Genomic DNA, 15,273 nt, shown 5'->3' with positions numbered 1-15,273 from the left:
AACCTAAAAAGTTTCACAGAAATAAATAATAATAAATAAATAAAATCGGGCAGTTGTGGATGCCAGAATAATTCTGTAAAACTGTAATAAAAATGTTGTTTGGTTTAACTTAAAAAAGTAAGTTGTTGCCTTCAAATTTTGAGTTCATTGAATTGAAAAAGTTACCACAATGAAGGAGATGGTTTAATCATCAGAATCTCATAATATTATGTTATCTATATCTATATCTATATCTATAATTTTTATTTTATTTTACTGTGTGGTGGTAAAGAGAAAACCACATGATGAATCAAAGCTCATCACAAGTAGATTTTTTCCACAAACTGATGTAAATACTAATGTATAAATGGTGCACACACAAATACTGGGTTGTTTCAACTCATGTTTGGGTCAAATATGGACAAACCGTTGGTTTAAGTTAATCTAAGATCATTTAAACCAACAGTTTAAATGTTAAAATTAAAAACCATCAGATGTGATGTGTCAGGGAATTCTGGGAATGTCAGTTTAAGGCTTTTCACTACATTATTGCTATTTTTTACGTCTGAAACGGTACATTTAACAGTACTTCACTGTAAAATTACATGGAATGTAAGGTTAGGTCTATTTAAATTTCCCCCCATATATATAACTTACTATTAACCAGTTAACAGGTTTTTACAGTCACATTTTTACAGTTAAAATTTCAATAATTTTTTACAGTGCAGGTTTAGCAAGATAAACTAATCTTGACCTTTAAATACCTCTACATTTGTATTATTATGTTAGTGTGACAAAGCAAACGTACATAGAAATCTTTTGTAACATTATAAATGTCTTTACTGTCACTTTTGTTCAATTTAATGCTACAAAATGACCCCAAAATTTTGACTGGTATTGTAACCAACCAATATAACAATATATAACCTTATACAATAACTCTCAGTCTGTGAATCACTACTGGCATTTGTTAGTTTGGACATAGAGTGAAATATTTAAATTTTAATTAAAGTCGTCCATGCCATTATTTAATCATATTTATATCGAATCATATTGAATCATATTTATAAGACAATCAGTGTTTCAGTGAGGTGGCATCCACTAATGATGATAGTGTACAGTAAGTACTGAACTTCTGTGCTATCATGAGTCACTTTGAGAAGCAAAGGTGAATATTTTATAGAGATTTCCTCAGGCCAGGGCAGGTGTCAAAAGTGTCATTCAGCCAAAGACAGAATCACTTGCCCTTCCCTATGAGAAAGCATTTTCAACTTTTGTACACCTTAATTCACCTTATAGACGTGGAGTCTGACAACTCTCAAACAAGAATATGCCCTGTGAAACGTGTACTGTCGATCAATTATGCTAATATAAACTGATGTCACGAAGCATAAAGACACTATTTTAAATGTATAAACTACTTATATATGGTATGGTTTAACAAATTGATCATCTGCCAGTGTGATCAAATTCAAAAGTAAAAGTATACCTTGGTATAGGTTTCTTTGTCATTTTTAAAACCTTTCCTTCCTTTCTAAGTAAAGTTATTTATTTTATTATTTTGTTGTTTTGCTTTGTTTTGTTGTGTGTTGTGTTTGTTTTGTTGTGTGTTTTTTGTTTTATCCTTGCTTTGTGTTGTGTTTTGAGTTATTTGTTTGTTTTGTTTGGCCTTAATTGGTTTTGCTGTATTACAGTTTATGTTGTTTCGGTTTTGTGTGTTTTTTTGTTTTGTTTATTGCTTTGCTTTGTGTTTTGTTTTTGTGTTTTGAGTTTTTTGGTTTGTTTTGCTTTGCTTTGCTTTATTTAGTTGTGTTTTTTGTATTTTGAGTTTTTAAGTTGCTTTGCTTAAGTTTTTTGCTTTGTTGAGTGTTATGTTTTCATTTTTGCATGCTTGTTTTTGTGTTTTGTTTTGCTTTGTTTGTTGTTGTGTCGTATTATGTGTTGTTTAGTTTTTTGTTTTATCCTTGCTTTGAGGTTTTTTTTTTTGTTGCTTTGCTTTTGTTTAATTTGGCTTCATTTGCGTTGATTTAGTTGTGTGTTTTTTTGTTTTTTGTTTTATTTAGATTTGTTTTGATTTTGTTTTGTTGTATGTTGTGTTTTGTGTGTGTGTTTTGAGTTTTTTTGTTTGATTTGCTTTGTTTTGTTGTGTCTTGTCTTGCATTATGTGCTGTGTTTTGTTTTTTTGTGTGTGTTTTTTTATGTGTACTGAGTTTAATTAATGTAATGTTCATTATTTTGGCACCTACGTAACTGCAATGAGTAGTTTCTTCAGAACTAACCACAGAATTTCATCACCATCCCAGTTATGCCACTTGATTATTGTGGTTGCAATAATCGAAATTTTAGATGTTAGACATTTTAAAGAGAACACTCTTTTAACGTTTTTTAGGTTCAAGAAATCATGGACAACACAAACAAGCTCAAAAAATGAAATAATAAATAAATAACAATAAAAGCAGATGGTCTATTTGTAGAATTATTAGGATTCACTGCATTTGCAACTATGACGTACACATCATTGATTGAAACGTCTGACAAAGAGTTGTCAGTTTTGCTGTGGAGACTATATTGTATTTGTTTTTACCAAAGCAATTGAGCACAGATTATATGGCAGTGTCTACTGTCTAGAAGACCAAACACAAAACTACTAGGCCAGAGATCTAGACAGAGATAACCATTTTTATGAACTTGAATGATGTGAACCATGTATTAACAATGTGCCATAAAGACAAAAGCAGTAAAGCGACAGACACTTTGAACAGGCTTAGCAGCATTTATAGCGACTAATTACATGTGAATGTAGAATGAAGCCAGATTTTTCATCAATTCTGAAAAGTAGTTTAGAAAGTAATCATTTGTAGCCAGACGTTATCATACTCAGATTCTAGTCAGAAAATGTTGTGGGCGGGGCTAAGTTCAGCTGGCATCCAGGCTAAATCTTTCTGAAACTAAGATAAATATTGGCGAGCACAGTTGCGTCAACATTTTAAAGTTTTTTTTTAAAGAGATTTATTAGATAACAATAATTATCAACACACACCTAGCTTGGGGCGTTTCATCAGTGATTTAACCTGAAATTAATTCTCAATAACTGTATGCGTGTTTACTAGGTGTGGTTCTATTCAAATGCAAATTAAATACAAAGAAAAGACATTGCGGTATGATTGCAAAATAATAATGTTGATGTTAAAATTGTTGAGGCGAAATTGCCATATCTTTAAATTACAGTATTTATCATTGAATAAATTACAGTGATCGTTGCGACAGTGAATGTCATGGAAAATTATAAGCATATTATTCACAGTGATGAAATCTCAAAGCGTGAAATATTTTTGAAAACATTTGAATGACTCATACTCAGTTACTGTCACTAGAGTATGGCATTTCAGGCAAATGAACTGGAACAGGGAGTAGACGACGATTGAGACATCAAGTTCACTTTATTCTGCGAAAAGAGGTGACACAGGGAGGGGTTTCCAGAATGGGAAGGGGGGGTGTGTGTGTGTGTGCGTGTGTGTGTGTGTGTTTTAAAAATAAAGGTTCCAAAGGGGGGTTTCAGAGCGATGCCATAGAAGAACCGTTTTTGTTCCCCAAAGAGCCTTCAGTAAACAGTTCTTAAAAGAAGAACAATTTAAAATTCTAATGGAATGGAAACATTCCAAAGGTTCTTCATGAACCATAGATGCCAATTAAAAAACATTGTTTTCATGTGTACAACATCATCATTATTGGTCCTATTAAATGGAAGTGGATGGGGACCATGATACAAGTCACAAAATAGCCTATATATTTTTAGAAATATTTTTTTGTGTGTGTTTCACTTAACAAAAAAAGTCATAGGCCTTTGAAAGACTTCTAAAATGTGCTAAATAAAGCTTAACGTTTAATTTGTCTATTTAGGTTGGCTGCATACAGTAGGCTTTGATTTTGATTCTGGATAATGCTTTTATGTAGCCTAATATTTACTTTCGGAACAATGGACGGTAATTTAATCCAGTTAAACTGTCTCATGCTCTCATTGGGAAGTGCAGGCACTATGACAGTGGCATGTGTTACTTTAATCAAATGACATTTTCCTATTATAAATTCCTTTAATTTTATGTGACCCCATTAGTCCTGTCCATTTAAAATACCTTACTTTTGTTACGAACGTGTGAGTGTAGAATTTAAGAGTTTGTTTGACTGTCTACTGACGCCATCTAGAGGCTTTATCCCGACTCTCAAATTTAGTTCTCAATTTCAAAATATGCCTATTATTTATGTATCATTACAACTTACCAGAATATCATCACGAACAATAAAATCGGTGACAGGGAAAATGTAATAAAAATATTCAGCCAATAATATAATATAATATAAAGGCTAATATATAATGAGATATTGCGCAAAATAAGTAATTAGTGCATATGGAGAAACAAGTAATATAAAAAAAAATCACCAAAATACCTAAAATAACAGTGTAGAGTAAACTAAGAATATATAATAGCCTATAATATATGGGCTAATATATTGCGCAAAATAAGAAAAATAACTATAGTGCATATGGAGAAATAAGTAATATAACAAAAATACCAATAGCATAAAATAAAATAGGCTAACAGTGCAGAGTAAACTAAGAATATATAATATAATATAGGCAGCATAATATAATGAGATATTGTGCAAATAAGTAAAACAACAATAGTGTATATGGAGAAACGAGCAATGTTAAAAACAATTACAGAAATAGCCTACACTCTCACAAAATAAAGTACATAATTGTACCTTTAGGGGTACAATGGCTTGTCACTGGGGCTGTACCCTCAAGGGTACAATACTGTACCTTAACCTTTAATAGAAACGGTACATGTACCTTTTAATGCTTTTTGACCCTCAAAAAGGTACATGTACCTTGAGGTCCAATAATAAGCCCTATGGGGTACGGTAGTGTAGAAATGGACTCCTACTGTACCCCTATTTCTGAGAGTGTACCAATAGCATACAATGAAATAAAAGAGATCAACGAATAATCCAACGAAAAAAGTTTTAAAACAATTATTTACAATTCTTTCTCAATATTCTCAGAGTTTCTGTCTGTTGGTAATACTTTATAATCGTTTTGTTATCTTCTTTTTTGTCATCCCGCTTTAACATTTTCATATAAAAAAAAGTATCTATTTATGCTTATTCAACAACATAGATATGTAACTCTCTCTGTTGTTGTTTTTCTTTTCTTGCGTCCTCTTTTCCTTTATAATTATTATCCCGGAAATAGACCATGTGACTGGAGCTGAGCCAATGAGAATCGCCGCAGCTCGGCTCAGGTCACCTGAACAAAAACACTATCTATCTGTCACATGACTCGTTTTCTTTTGACAGTTTCAGCGCATTTCTCGTGTAGAGCGACACACACCTGCAGTCGGACACCGAAACACGACTGAAGCGACAGCAGCATGGCTCACCCCGGCACGCACTCTCCTGGTCTGCGGGTCTGGCTCTTGCTGGTGGTTGTGAGTAGCACAGTGGAGCCGGTGTGCGGAGTCTGGCCGCTGCCGCAACAGATCCATCAGTCCCCGGACAGATACAGTCTGAGTCCGCAGCTCTTCTCCTTCACTTACGGAAAGGACTCAGCAGCTCAGACTGGATGCTCCGTCCTGGATGCTGCTTTCAAAAGATACTTCTCCATCATATTCCCTGACTTTACAAAAGGACCAGGTTGGTTTATGCCTGAAAATAAATTAAACTAATGTACTTCCGTATAGTAGTATCAGTGTTGGTTAAGTTTCATTTATTTTTTTTATGCTTTGATTTAATGTAATTTGTATGTCATACAAATTATTTTACATGTTTTAAAAGGAAATTTTATGTATGTGCACAAACATGTTTTTCCTGTTCTGCGGTCTGTTTAAAGGTGTGGTTGATTATGATTTAACTTTTTTAACTTTTATTAGTGTGTAATGTTGCTGTTTGAGCATAAACAACATCTGCAAAGTCACGACGCCCAAAGTTCAAAGCAAAGGGAGATATTTTCTTTTAAAGAAATAGCTTTTTAAGGACTACAACGAACAAACCCCGTCCCCGGAACAGATTTATAGATTAGCATGACAGAAAATGCTAATCAATGACTAGAAATAACTACACATAAGCTACATTAATTCATCAACTAGCCATTCAGAAAGGTTGTCACTTCTTCTTGAGTCTCTCCATCTTTGTCTGACTCCGGTTTGAACATAAAAGGCAAAAAGTTTTTGAAATTTTCAGGACACAAGTTGTTGTAGCCCCGCCCCCTGTGCCGGGAGCAGCAGCTCATTTGCATTTAAAGGGACAGACACAAAAACGATGCGTTTTTGCTCACCCTCAAAAAGCGACAATTTTAACATGCTATATAAAAATATCTGTGGGGTATTTTGAGCTAAAACTTCACACACATTCAGAGACTTACTGTATTTTACATCTTGTGAAAAGGTCATTATACCACCCCTTTAAAGTAACACTTTTTAACTGGGTTCAGACAGCTTGTGTGCGTCTAAATAGCAAATGAAACAATTTTGCAATACTAAATAATGTGTGTTGATATGTCGACGCTTATTTGAGCAGAAAACGGGCTTCGTTACTGGTTGGAGTCAAAACCCTTTGTGGTGACGGTGAGTGTCAAAAGCGGAGGATGTGACGGTTACCCTGATGAAGATTCAGATGAGAGCTGTGAGTGTTTCCTGATCATGTGATCTTTTATTTACTTTGATCATTTGTGAGAAAGTCTGCTAGATTGGAAGGTGTAATTACACTGTCCAGATTCAAAAAAGAATATGTTTGTGCCATAGTATAAAGCGATATGTGATATGCTAAGATTTTCCAATGACATGCTTAACACGTTTTGTTGTTGCAGATAACCTGAGTGTTTCTGATGGCCAGGCTGTTCTGAGATCAGTGACTGTATGGGGTTCTCTGAGAGGTGCGACTCATCTTGCATTTTATGCTTATTGTTTTTTCTTTGCTTAACAGCACTATAACTAAAATATTTGTCTTTTTCAACTTATGAAACCTGAAAATCAGGTCTGGAGTCCTTCAGTCAGCTTGTGTACCAGGATGATTATGGCTCTGTAAGTTTTGTGTGACGGTGTTTAGTCATGTGATTGTCGCGGTATATTAGCATGTTAAATATGTTCTTTTAATCGACTTTTCCATGCAGTATTTTGTCAACAAGACAGAGATTGTAGACTTCCCACGGTTTGCATTTAGAGGACTTTTACTGGACACTTCAAGGCATTATTTACCCCTCCATGCTATTTTGAAGACCCTGGTATGTATATACTGTATGTATTTAAAAATATTAAAAATATTTTTGTACTATTATACACTAGCATTCAAAGGTTTGGGATCGGTAGAAGTATCTTATGCTCTCAAAGGCTGCATGATTCTGCATAATCTGCATGATCAAAAATACAATAATAATTTAAAATAGTATTACAATTTCAAATAAGGGTTTCTATTTTAAAATATTTTAAAATGTAATTTATTCCTGTGATCAAAGCTGAATTTTCAGCATCATTACTCCAGTCTTCAGTGTCACATGATCCTTCAGAAATCAGTCTAATATGATGATTTGCTGCTCAAGAATATTTATTATAATGATGAAAAGACAGCATTTATTTAAATATAAACTTTTGTAACATAATAAATGTTAAATTTAATTCCTTGCTGAATAAATGTTTTAAGTATTGTGAAATAAATCAATACAATTTTAATTTTCCTTAGGATGCTATGGCTTACAGTAAACTCAACGTCTTTCACTGGCACATCGTGGATGATCCTTCTTTTCCGTATCAGAGCCGCACCTTTCCTGACCTCAGTAATAAGGTAAAGGGGCTGTAATTTTCGTTTACCTTTTTAAGTTTGAGTTTTTCATCTAACTTTATTTTATTTTAGCTTTGTTTTAATTAGTGATTTAAAAAAAAAGAGTTTTAGCTGCCAATGCAACAACACTGGCATATCTTTTTCTTCTAGGGAGCTTTTCATCCGTTCACTCATATCTACACGCAGTCAGATGTGATGAGAGTGATTGAACATGCGAGAATGAGAGGCATTAGAGTCGTACCTGAGTTTGACTCTCCTGGACACACTCAGTCGTGGGGGAAAGGTACACACACACACACACACACACACACACACACTCACGCTGCCACTCTGGATTACAGAAGAATAAGATGAAGGAGAAGAAATTAAACACAAATGTGATGTTCGTATTGTCAAAATTGTATCATCAAGGGTCAGCAGCAAAGACATTGGTTAATAAAGTGAGATTAAATACATAAAGTAGGCTATTTGTGTTATGTAGTATATTTCATAATTGCAGGTTTGCGTAATATTCTGAGTTTCCATTTAGCTGTTTTGATAGTTTTGAGGAATACTGAATCTGTTTTTGTGCAAGTGAGATGAGTAAATCCTGCTCGCATTCAGTCTAGAACTACAATACCATCATGTTTACTCGGCACTTACTCCTGATTTCTCTCAACACGGGGACAGGAGAGCTGTCAGTCAATACATGGGAAAACAAAGTAACTTGTGTTACTTATTTGAAAAAGTAACTCAGATATTTTGTTGTAAGTTTAAAAGTAATGCGTTACTTGAAAAAAGTAATCTGATTACACAACTCGCGTTACTTGTAATGCGTTAAGGCCGACACTGCACACATCTCCTAGAAGAATAAGAAAACAGATACTATGAATGATAATTTTAAAGAATTAGGGTTGTCACAATACCAAAATTACAGTATTTGGTACCAATATCCGGTACTAATTTCGGTACCAGAGCAAAAACGGTACGCAGTTTCCGATTGAAACGCGAATTTAAATACGGTTGTCAATCCTTAAACTTTGCAGTGTACTGAGCAGCATGAAGAGCTAAACTTGTATTCAGATTGTGAATGGATAATAAACAGAAACCAAGAGAAGAGCGGGTTTAAGCAGATTCTGACTGACTTGCTGACTAGCACCTCTGATAGGCTATTGCGTTCATGCGCTCAACAGATATGATTTTCATTGGCTACAATGCTCAACGCTTGTTAAAACATGCTGTAAATAGAACCTATCACTGGGTACCTAATATGCCCGGTTTTTGTACTACCGGTACTGCAGAAATGCTGGTTCAGTCAACTTTCTTCTTTTTTAAAACACCAACTGGTATCATTTGAAAACCCTACAACGAATAACAATGCTTGTCCTTTATTATCAGGACAGCCAGACCTCTTGACACCTTGTTACAAGGGAGATGTACCCTCTGGTTCATTTGGACCCGTCGATCCAACGGTAGACACCACTTATAAGTTCATGGAACGCCTCTTGAAAGAGGTGAAATATGTCTTTCCTGACTCATATGTTCACTTAGGAGGGGATGAGGTCAGTTTTGCCTGCTGGTAAGCACTTTTGACATGTTTTGGGTGCCTGCATTAGCAAAAAGGTGGTGGGATCTTTTTTATGTGAAGATTTTAACAAAGTTATTCTCTCAAACAGGCAGTCCAATCCCAATGTGCGAAAGTTTATGGCAAAGATGGGCTTTGGGAAGGATTTTACCAAACTGGAATCATTCTATATGGAGAGGTGAGTAGAATTGTGAGAGTATTTCAAATTTCCAAAACTACACACACTATCGGTCAAAGTTTGGGGTCGGTAAGATTTTTAAATGTTTTTTTTTTTTGTCTCTCATGCTCACCAAAAATACAGTAAAAACAGTAATATTGTGAAATATTATTACAATTTTAAATTACTGTTTTCAATTTTAATATATGCTAAGATTTTCAGCATCATTACTCCAGTCTTCAGTGTCAAATGATCCTTCAGAAATCTTTCTAATTTGATGATTTGCTGTTGAAAAAAACAGTTGAAAACAATATTTAATGCATCCTTGCTGAATATAAGTATTAACTTTTGAAAAGTAGTGTACATATACCAGGATGCAGCTACTATTCTTTATTATTAATATTTTTCTCGTTTTAGAATAACAGCATCACTTGTTGGCTGCTTTTCCTTCAACTGATCCTTTAATAAATAATTATAAATATATATTTAAAACATTAAATAATTTAATGAATATTTCAAGTTTAATTTGAACAAATTTAATCCCAGATTCTAAAATTAATATTTCTAATATGTGTTAAGCCGTGTTTGAAACCATAAAAAAAGAAGAAAAAAAAAGATATAAGCACATTTGTGACTCTGCATTGATTCAGTTATGTTTTAATGTTTAGTATATACATTTTCATGTAATCAAATTATGAACAAACTGTTTATTTTACAGATTTACTGCATAAACATAAGAAATAGAGCATTCGCGAACGCAGTGTCTATGGTTTTTCTATGTGTCTTTATGTCTCTCTTTATGTTCTTCTTTAGTGTAATGAACATGACTGCCGCTCTCAACAAAACCTCCATTGTCTGGCAGGACGTGTTTGACTACCGTGAGCGAGTGAGTAGAAATCTGCTCTACACTGGATGCTTTCAAACCTCACAAAGCAGTGCGTGTGGTTTAACTGGATCGAGACACTTCTCTTCTAGCCCAGATCGAAGTACGTGGTGGAGGTTTGGAAGCAGGGATGTTACCTGTGCGAGATCCGCCGGGTGACTAAAGCAGGGTTAAAGGTCATCCTGGCGGCTCCTTTCTACCTCGACCTGCCGATACCCACTCACAGCTGGGCCCGCTACTACGGCGTGCGGCCCCTAGCCTTTAGGGGTCAGAGCATGAGTGCAAAACACTAACAAGTACTAGAGATTGCAGTGCTGTGTCAGTGCAGTGATTTTTCTAACATTTTAATTCAGTCCAGTGTGAAAGTGTGTTCTGTGTGAGAATCAAACAAACATGCTATTGATATGCATTACTTTATCTGTTATTAATTATGTTATTAAATTAACTTTAAATACATTTTTAATAGAGTAGGTTTAGTTAACAGTAACAACACTGGACTTTCTATTTTGGTATTATACCCCTTTTCAATAGGAATTGCGTCTAATACTTAGTAAATAAATATTTTAAGAGAAACATGAGAATGTAACATCTCATGTGCCCCGCTGCCCTCTTGCCCAGAATGCTGCATGAAATCCTGTCGTTACTATCGTTGCAAAGCACTTTCTTGCCAGAAGGTGTCAACCAAGAGTCGACTTTTGAGGTGAAACATGTCTGTGTACATGTAACACAAGACCAGCCTCCCAGAATCTGTAAAGCAAAATGAATGTTTGTCAGAACTGTGAGCTCTGGTGCTTTTTTTTAGTTTTTGAGTTTGAGTCTAGCTTGCAAATCTCGTTTCCACCCTTTCACCCAATCATTTCCTTGTCCTCGCCTCACAATACTCTCCATAAAAGTGAAAAAAGCCAAAAAGATGTGCATTTATGCACACACACAAAAAAGAAAGAAAGTCAGAACTGTGGATTAGTGGTTAAGACGTTGAGCTCTGGTGCTTTTTTGGAGTTTTTAAGTTTGAGTCTAGCTTGCAACATTTTTTAAATCTCGTTTCCACCTCTTCACCCCATCATTTCCTGTCTTCGCTTCATAATACGCTCCATAAAATTGGTAAAAGCCCAAAATGTTGCATTTATGCACAAAAAAACTTTTTTTTTCATGTCAGAGCTGTGGATTAGTGGTTCATATCCTGTCCTCGCTTCACAATTTGCGTCAATAAAATGTGTAAAATTAAAAAAAATTGCATTTATGCACAAAATAACTTTTTTTGTATGTCAGAGTTGTGGATTAGTGTTTAAAGGGGTCATATAATGCCATTTTTGAACAAGCTAATATGATTCTTTAGGGTTTAAATTAAAAGTTTGTAATATACTTTAATTAAAAATTCTCATTAGTATTGTAAGAAAACACTCATTTTACCTGGTCAAAAACAGCTCTGTTTTCAGCACGCCGTTTAAGTGCATGTGTCTTTAAATGATAATGAGCTTTGCTCACCCCGCCCCTCTGTTCTGTGCCTACACCGTAACACAATAACACAATAACCATAATGCGTTGTTCATTATAAACGTGGGATTATGAATTATATTGAGAACGTCGTATATAGAAAACATGCCGTAATGTACCCTGAGTGTAAACAGCCGCATTCATCATGAAGCGTGCTAGCGATTTGCAAAGATTAATATAAAGATTAATATAAAGGTTAATAAAACGTTACAGTCACTTCTTCTTCTGGAGGTGCAGCAGGAACACGAATAGTTGGTACCGATCCTTTTTTCAGGAGCAGCTTCTTAGCAAAACCAGCTTTATACTGACCCTCGTTTATAAAGCAGTCTGGTGTGTGAAATGATTCACGCAAACATGAAAGCATTGACGTTGATCGTGGGGAATATTCCCTTCGAAAACAAACTCAGCCACTGCGTCTTCAGCGGTTCGGATTTAGGAACATCAAAATGATGCTGTGTTCCTTATTACACCCAAGAACAGAACACCACAATCTCTTAGACGCCATTCTGCTCATAGACAGCGCTCCAGCGTATCAACAATGACCGCGCCGGTCCGTGCGGACTATGATTGACAGCTCACTCACGAGCGAGGGCGGGTCTGTGTTGAAACTCTGCTGTCAATCAACAATCGTGGGAGGGGCATCGATTTTGTGACGTCACAAAATCGAACGGCTTGATTTGAGATGGGGGAAAACATATAAGGAGATAAAAAAAAAAACACTGGATGGATTTTTATCATTTTATGATGGTTGTGTACAGGCACTGCCAACATACATTTCAGTACAATCAACTTGTAAAAGTGCATGTACCATTATAGGACCCCTTTAAGACGTTGAGTTCTGGTGCTTTTTTGGGCTTTTTGATTTTGAGTTGAGCTTGCAACATTTTTCAAATCTCGTTTCCACCTCTTCACCCCATCATTTCCTATCCTCGCTCCACAATAAGATCAATAAAATTGGTAAAAGCCCAAAAACGTTGCATGTATGCACAAAATACATTTTTGTATGTCAGAACTGTGGATTAGTGGCAAAAAAAATTTTGCATTCATGCAGATTGATAAAGCAGAGTTTATTGATCAATCCAAAGAGGCCGATAAAGTGCGAAGAGTGCAATGCGTGTGACCCAGTGTTTCCTGTCTGTACACTGTCTCAGATTCCACAGGACACGGTTCTGGAGATCTGGAAGGGTAAAGGTTACCAGGCTGAACTGAGCAAGATGACCCAGGCCGGGCACAGGGTTCTGCTCTCTGCCCCCTGGTACATCAACCACATCACCTACGGCCAGGACTGGCGTATGTCCTACGCAGTGCAGCCGCAGAATTTCTCCGGTGTGTGGAGCAGCATGTTAGGCTGGGGTCGATATTAAATATGAAATCGAAATTCGATTAATAAGAACCTGATGCCGTTTCCTGGTTCAGATACAGTTGATTCTAATTTATGGGCTGGTGGTTGAGTTAATTTAGTAAATTCAGCATATAGAATTAGTCAGTTAGCTCTAATTAATGACACTGAACTATTATAATTAATGATAAACCAACTATTTAACTTTAACTTTTAATATAATTAACTATTTTGTTTGCTTTGTTGTGGTTTGTAGTGAAGTGCTGGTGTATTTTCAGTGTGTATTTGGTTAAATTTGTGCATATTCTTCCATTATTTTCTTTTTAACTTACATTTTTTGTATTTTTAGTGCTTAAGCCACTTTATTTTATCTTATTTTCAGGTAGTTGCCAATGCAGCATTTATAATTTGCATTTATTTAAGTTTTAAACTTAAGCTATAAAGTTATAGCGGTTATACACTTAGGTTCCAAAATAAGGTTTTCACAGTGATTCCATAGAACCTTATTTTTTATAGTGTATTTGATTAAATTTGTGCATTTTTTTTCTATGATTTAGGGACAGAAGAGCAAAAGAAGTTGGTGATCGGTGGAGAGGTCGCCATGTGGGGTGAATACGTCGACGCCACCAATCTGAGCCCACGTCTGTGGTATGAGACACTAAGATGAGATCATTAATGATATTATTATGATTGTCGCAAAATCTTCGCTTTTCTATATCTTTGTGATTGTGTTTGTGAAGGCCTAGAGCCTGTGCTGCAGCTGAGAGGTTGTGGAGCGATGAAGAAAAAACTTTGAACGCAGACCTGGCCTTCCCTCGCCTGGAAGCGTTTCGCTGTGAACTTCTAAGGTATTCAAATAGATCCTTTATCAACCTCTATTAGTCACACTGTACACATACAAAATTCATTATTTCATATTATTAACACTATAAAACCTACTGTATGATACACAAATGCCTCCAAATGATCAACATGATCAAAACTTTGCTGAATAATCTACTACATGCCTTCTGTCGTCTGATTGTTTATGCTTTTTTATCAAGTAAAATACCTTTTAGTATAATTCTACAAACCTCCACCTTCAGGTTGTAGTTCACACGTCTTTTTGCTGTCAAATCTTTTATGCTGTTAGTAATATTTCGAGACTGGACTGAAGCAGCTTCTGTTGATTATCCATACATAATCTTTTTGAAAAATTTATGTTAAAATGTAAGTGTCAAATATGATACATTAGGCTTTTTAGGGATGTTTATTTGTTCATCTCTTGATCATTCTTGCATTAAATTGCATTGTTTCCTCTCCAGAATAAAAACGATAGAGCTTTGATCATAAAACTAAGCATATCATCTTACTAAGACATATTATTGGGAGATATAGAGTGACAACTGATATTTATATGCGTTTTATGTAAGTCGTCTATTATACTGTTATAAAGATCTCATAAGCTATTAGAATTTCATCTTACTTTTTGGCCATATAAACATCAGAAACTGCATCAAATTGCATGTTTTTGCTCAGTTTGTGCCTCTAAATAAAATGAATGCGTTTCTTTCCTCCTCAAACACGAGCTACAAACATAAGCTATAAAAGCCTGACATCAAATATGATACTCAACTAAAACACATATGCAACTTTAATTTTGAATTTTATTTTAAATATGTTGTCTAATGTTTCAATAAACTGTTACATTTAAAACATTTTTGACTATTATTTCATATATCAGGCTTTACAGGGTTAAAGCGTATTAATTAAGATTTTCAGTGAGGAAATTGAGTTTTAAATGATAAAAATGTGTTTGTGTTTCTGCAGGCGGGGGATTCAGGCGGAGCCTCTGTTTGTTGGCCACTGTAAGCATGAGTATAACGGGCTGTAAGTTCACCGATGAGCCACTAACACTGAAGAGGGATTCATTTGTGCACTGGAATATTGCTTCTGAATTTGCACAATATTTTTTTATGATCATGTAAACTGACTTTTTCTAAAGAAAATTTTAATTTGATTAATAAAGACCTCTGCGAAAATGA

At 35.1% G+C, this 15,273-nt stretch overlaps 1 protein-coding gene across 2 annotated transcripts in view; it reads left to right on the top strand.

Annotated features, from left to right (window-relative positions):
* The window catches only part of hexa (hexosaminidase A (alpha polypeptide)), a 17,100-nt gene extending 1,827 nt beyond the window's left edge, over positions 1-15,273 (top strand). The window contains exons 2-15 of one of the 2 annotated variants that reach the window (XM_084396350.1): positions 5,338-5,673; positions 6,556-6,660; positions 6,845-6,910; positions 7,012-7,058; positions 7,148-7,258; positions 7,714-7,815; positions 7,963-8,095; positions 9,190-9,370; positions 9,468-9,554; positions 10,347-10,419; positions 13,062-13,236; positions 13,807-13,897; positions 13,990-14,097; positions 15,059-15,273. In XM_084396350.1, coding sequence (XP_084252476.1) covers positions 5,412-5,673; positions 6,556-6,660; positions 6,845-6,910; positions 7,012-7,058; positions 7,148-7,258; positions 7,714-7,815; positions 7,963-8,095; positions 9,190-9,370; positions 9,468-9,554; positions 10,347-10,419; positions 13,062-13,236; positions 13,807-13,897; positions 13,990-14,097; positions 15,059-15,122 — 1,605 coding nt within the window. In that variant the 5' untranslated portion in view covers positions 5,338-5,411 and the 3' untranslated portion in view covers positions 15,123-15,273. Of the gene's footprint in view, positions 1-5,265; positions 5,674-6,555; positions 6,661-6,844; positions 6,911-7,011; positions 7,059-7,147; positions 7,259-7,713; positions 7,816-7,962; positions 8,096-9,189; positions 9,371-9,467; positions 9,555-10,346; positions 10,420-13,061; positions 13,237-13,806; positions 13,898-13,989; positions 14,098-15,058 lie in introns of those variants that run through there. The other variant, XM_084396349.1, reaches the window with a different exon arrangement.

This window comes from Rutilus rutilus, assembly GCF_951802725.1.
Source record: "Rutilus rutilus genome assembly, chromosome: 23".
In the NCBI taxonomy this organism is placed as follows: domain Eukaryota; kingdom Metazoa; phylum Chordata; class Actinopteri; order Cypriniformes; family Leuciscidae; genus Rutilus; species Rutilus rutilus.
Note: the sequence above shows the minus strand (reverse complement) of the source record. Positions and strands in the feature narration are given on the sequence as shown.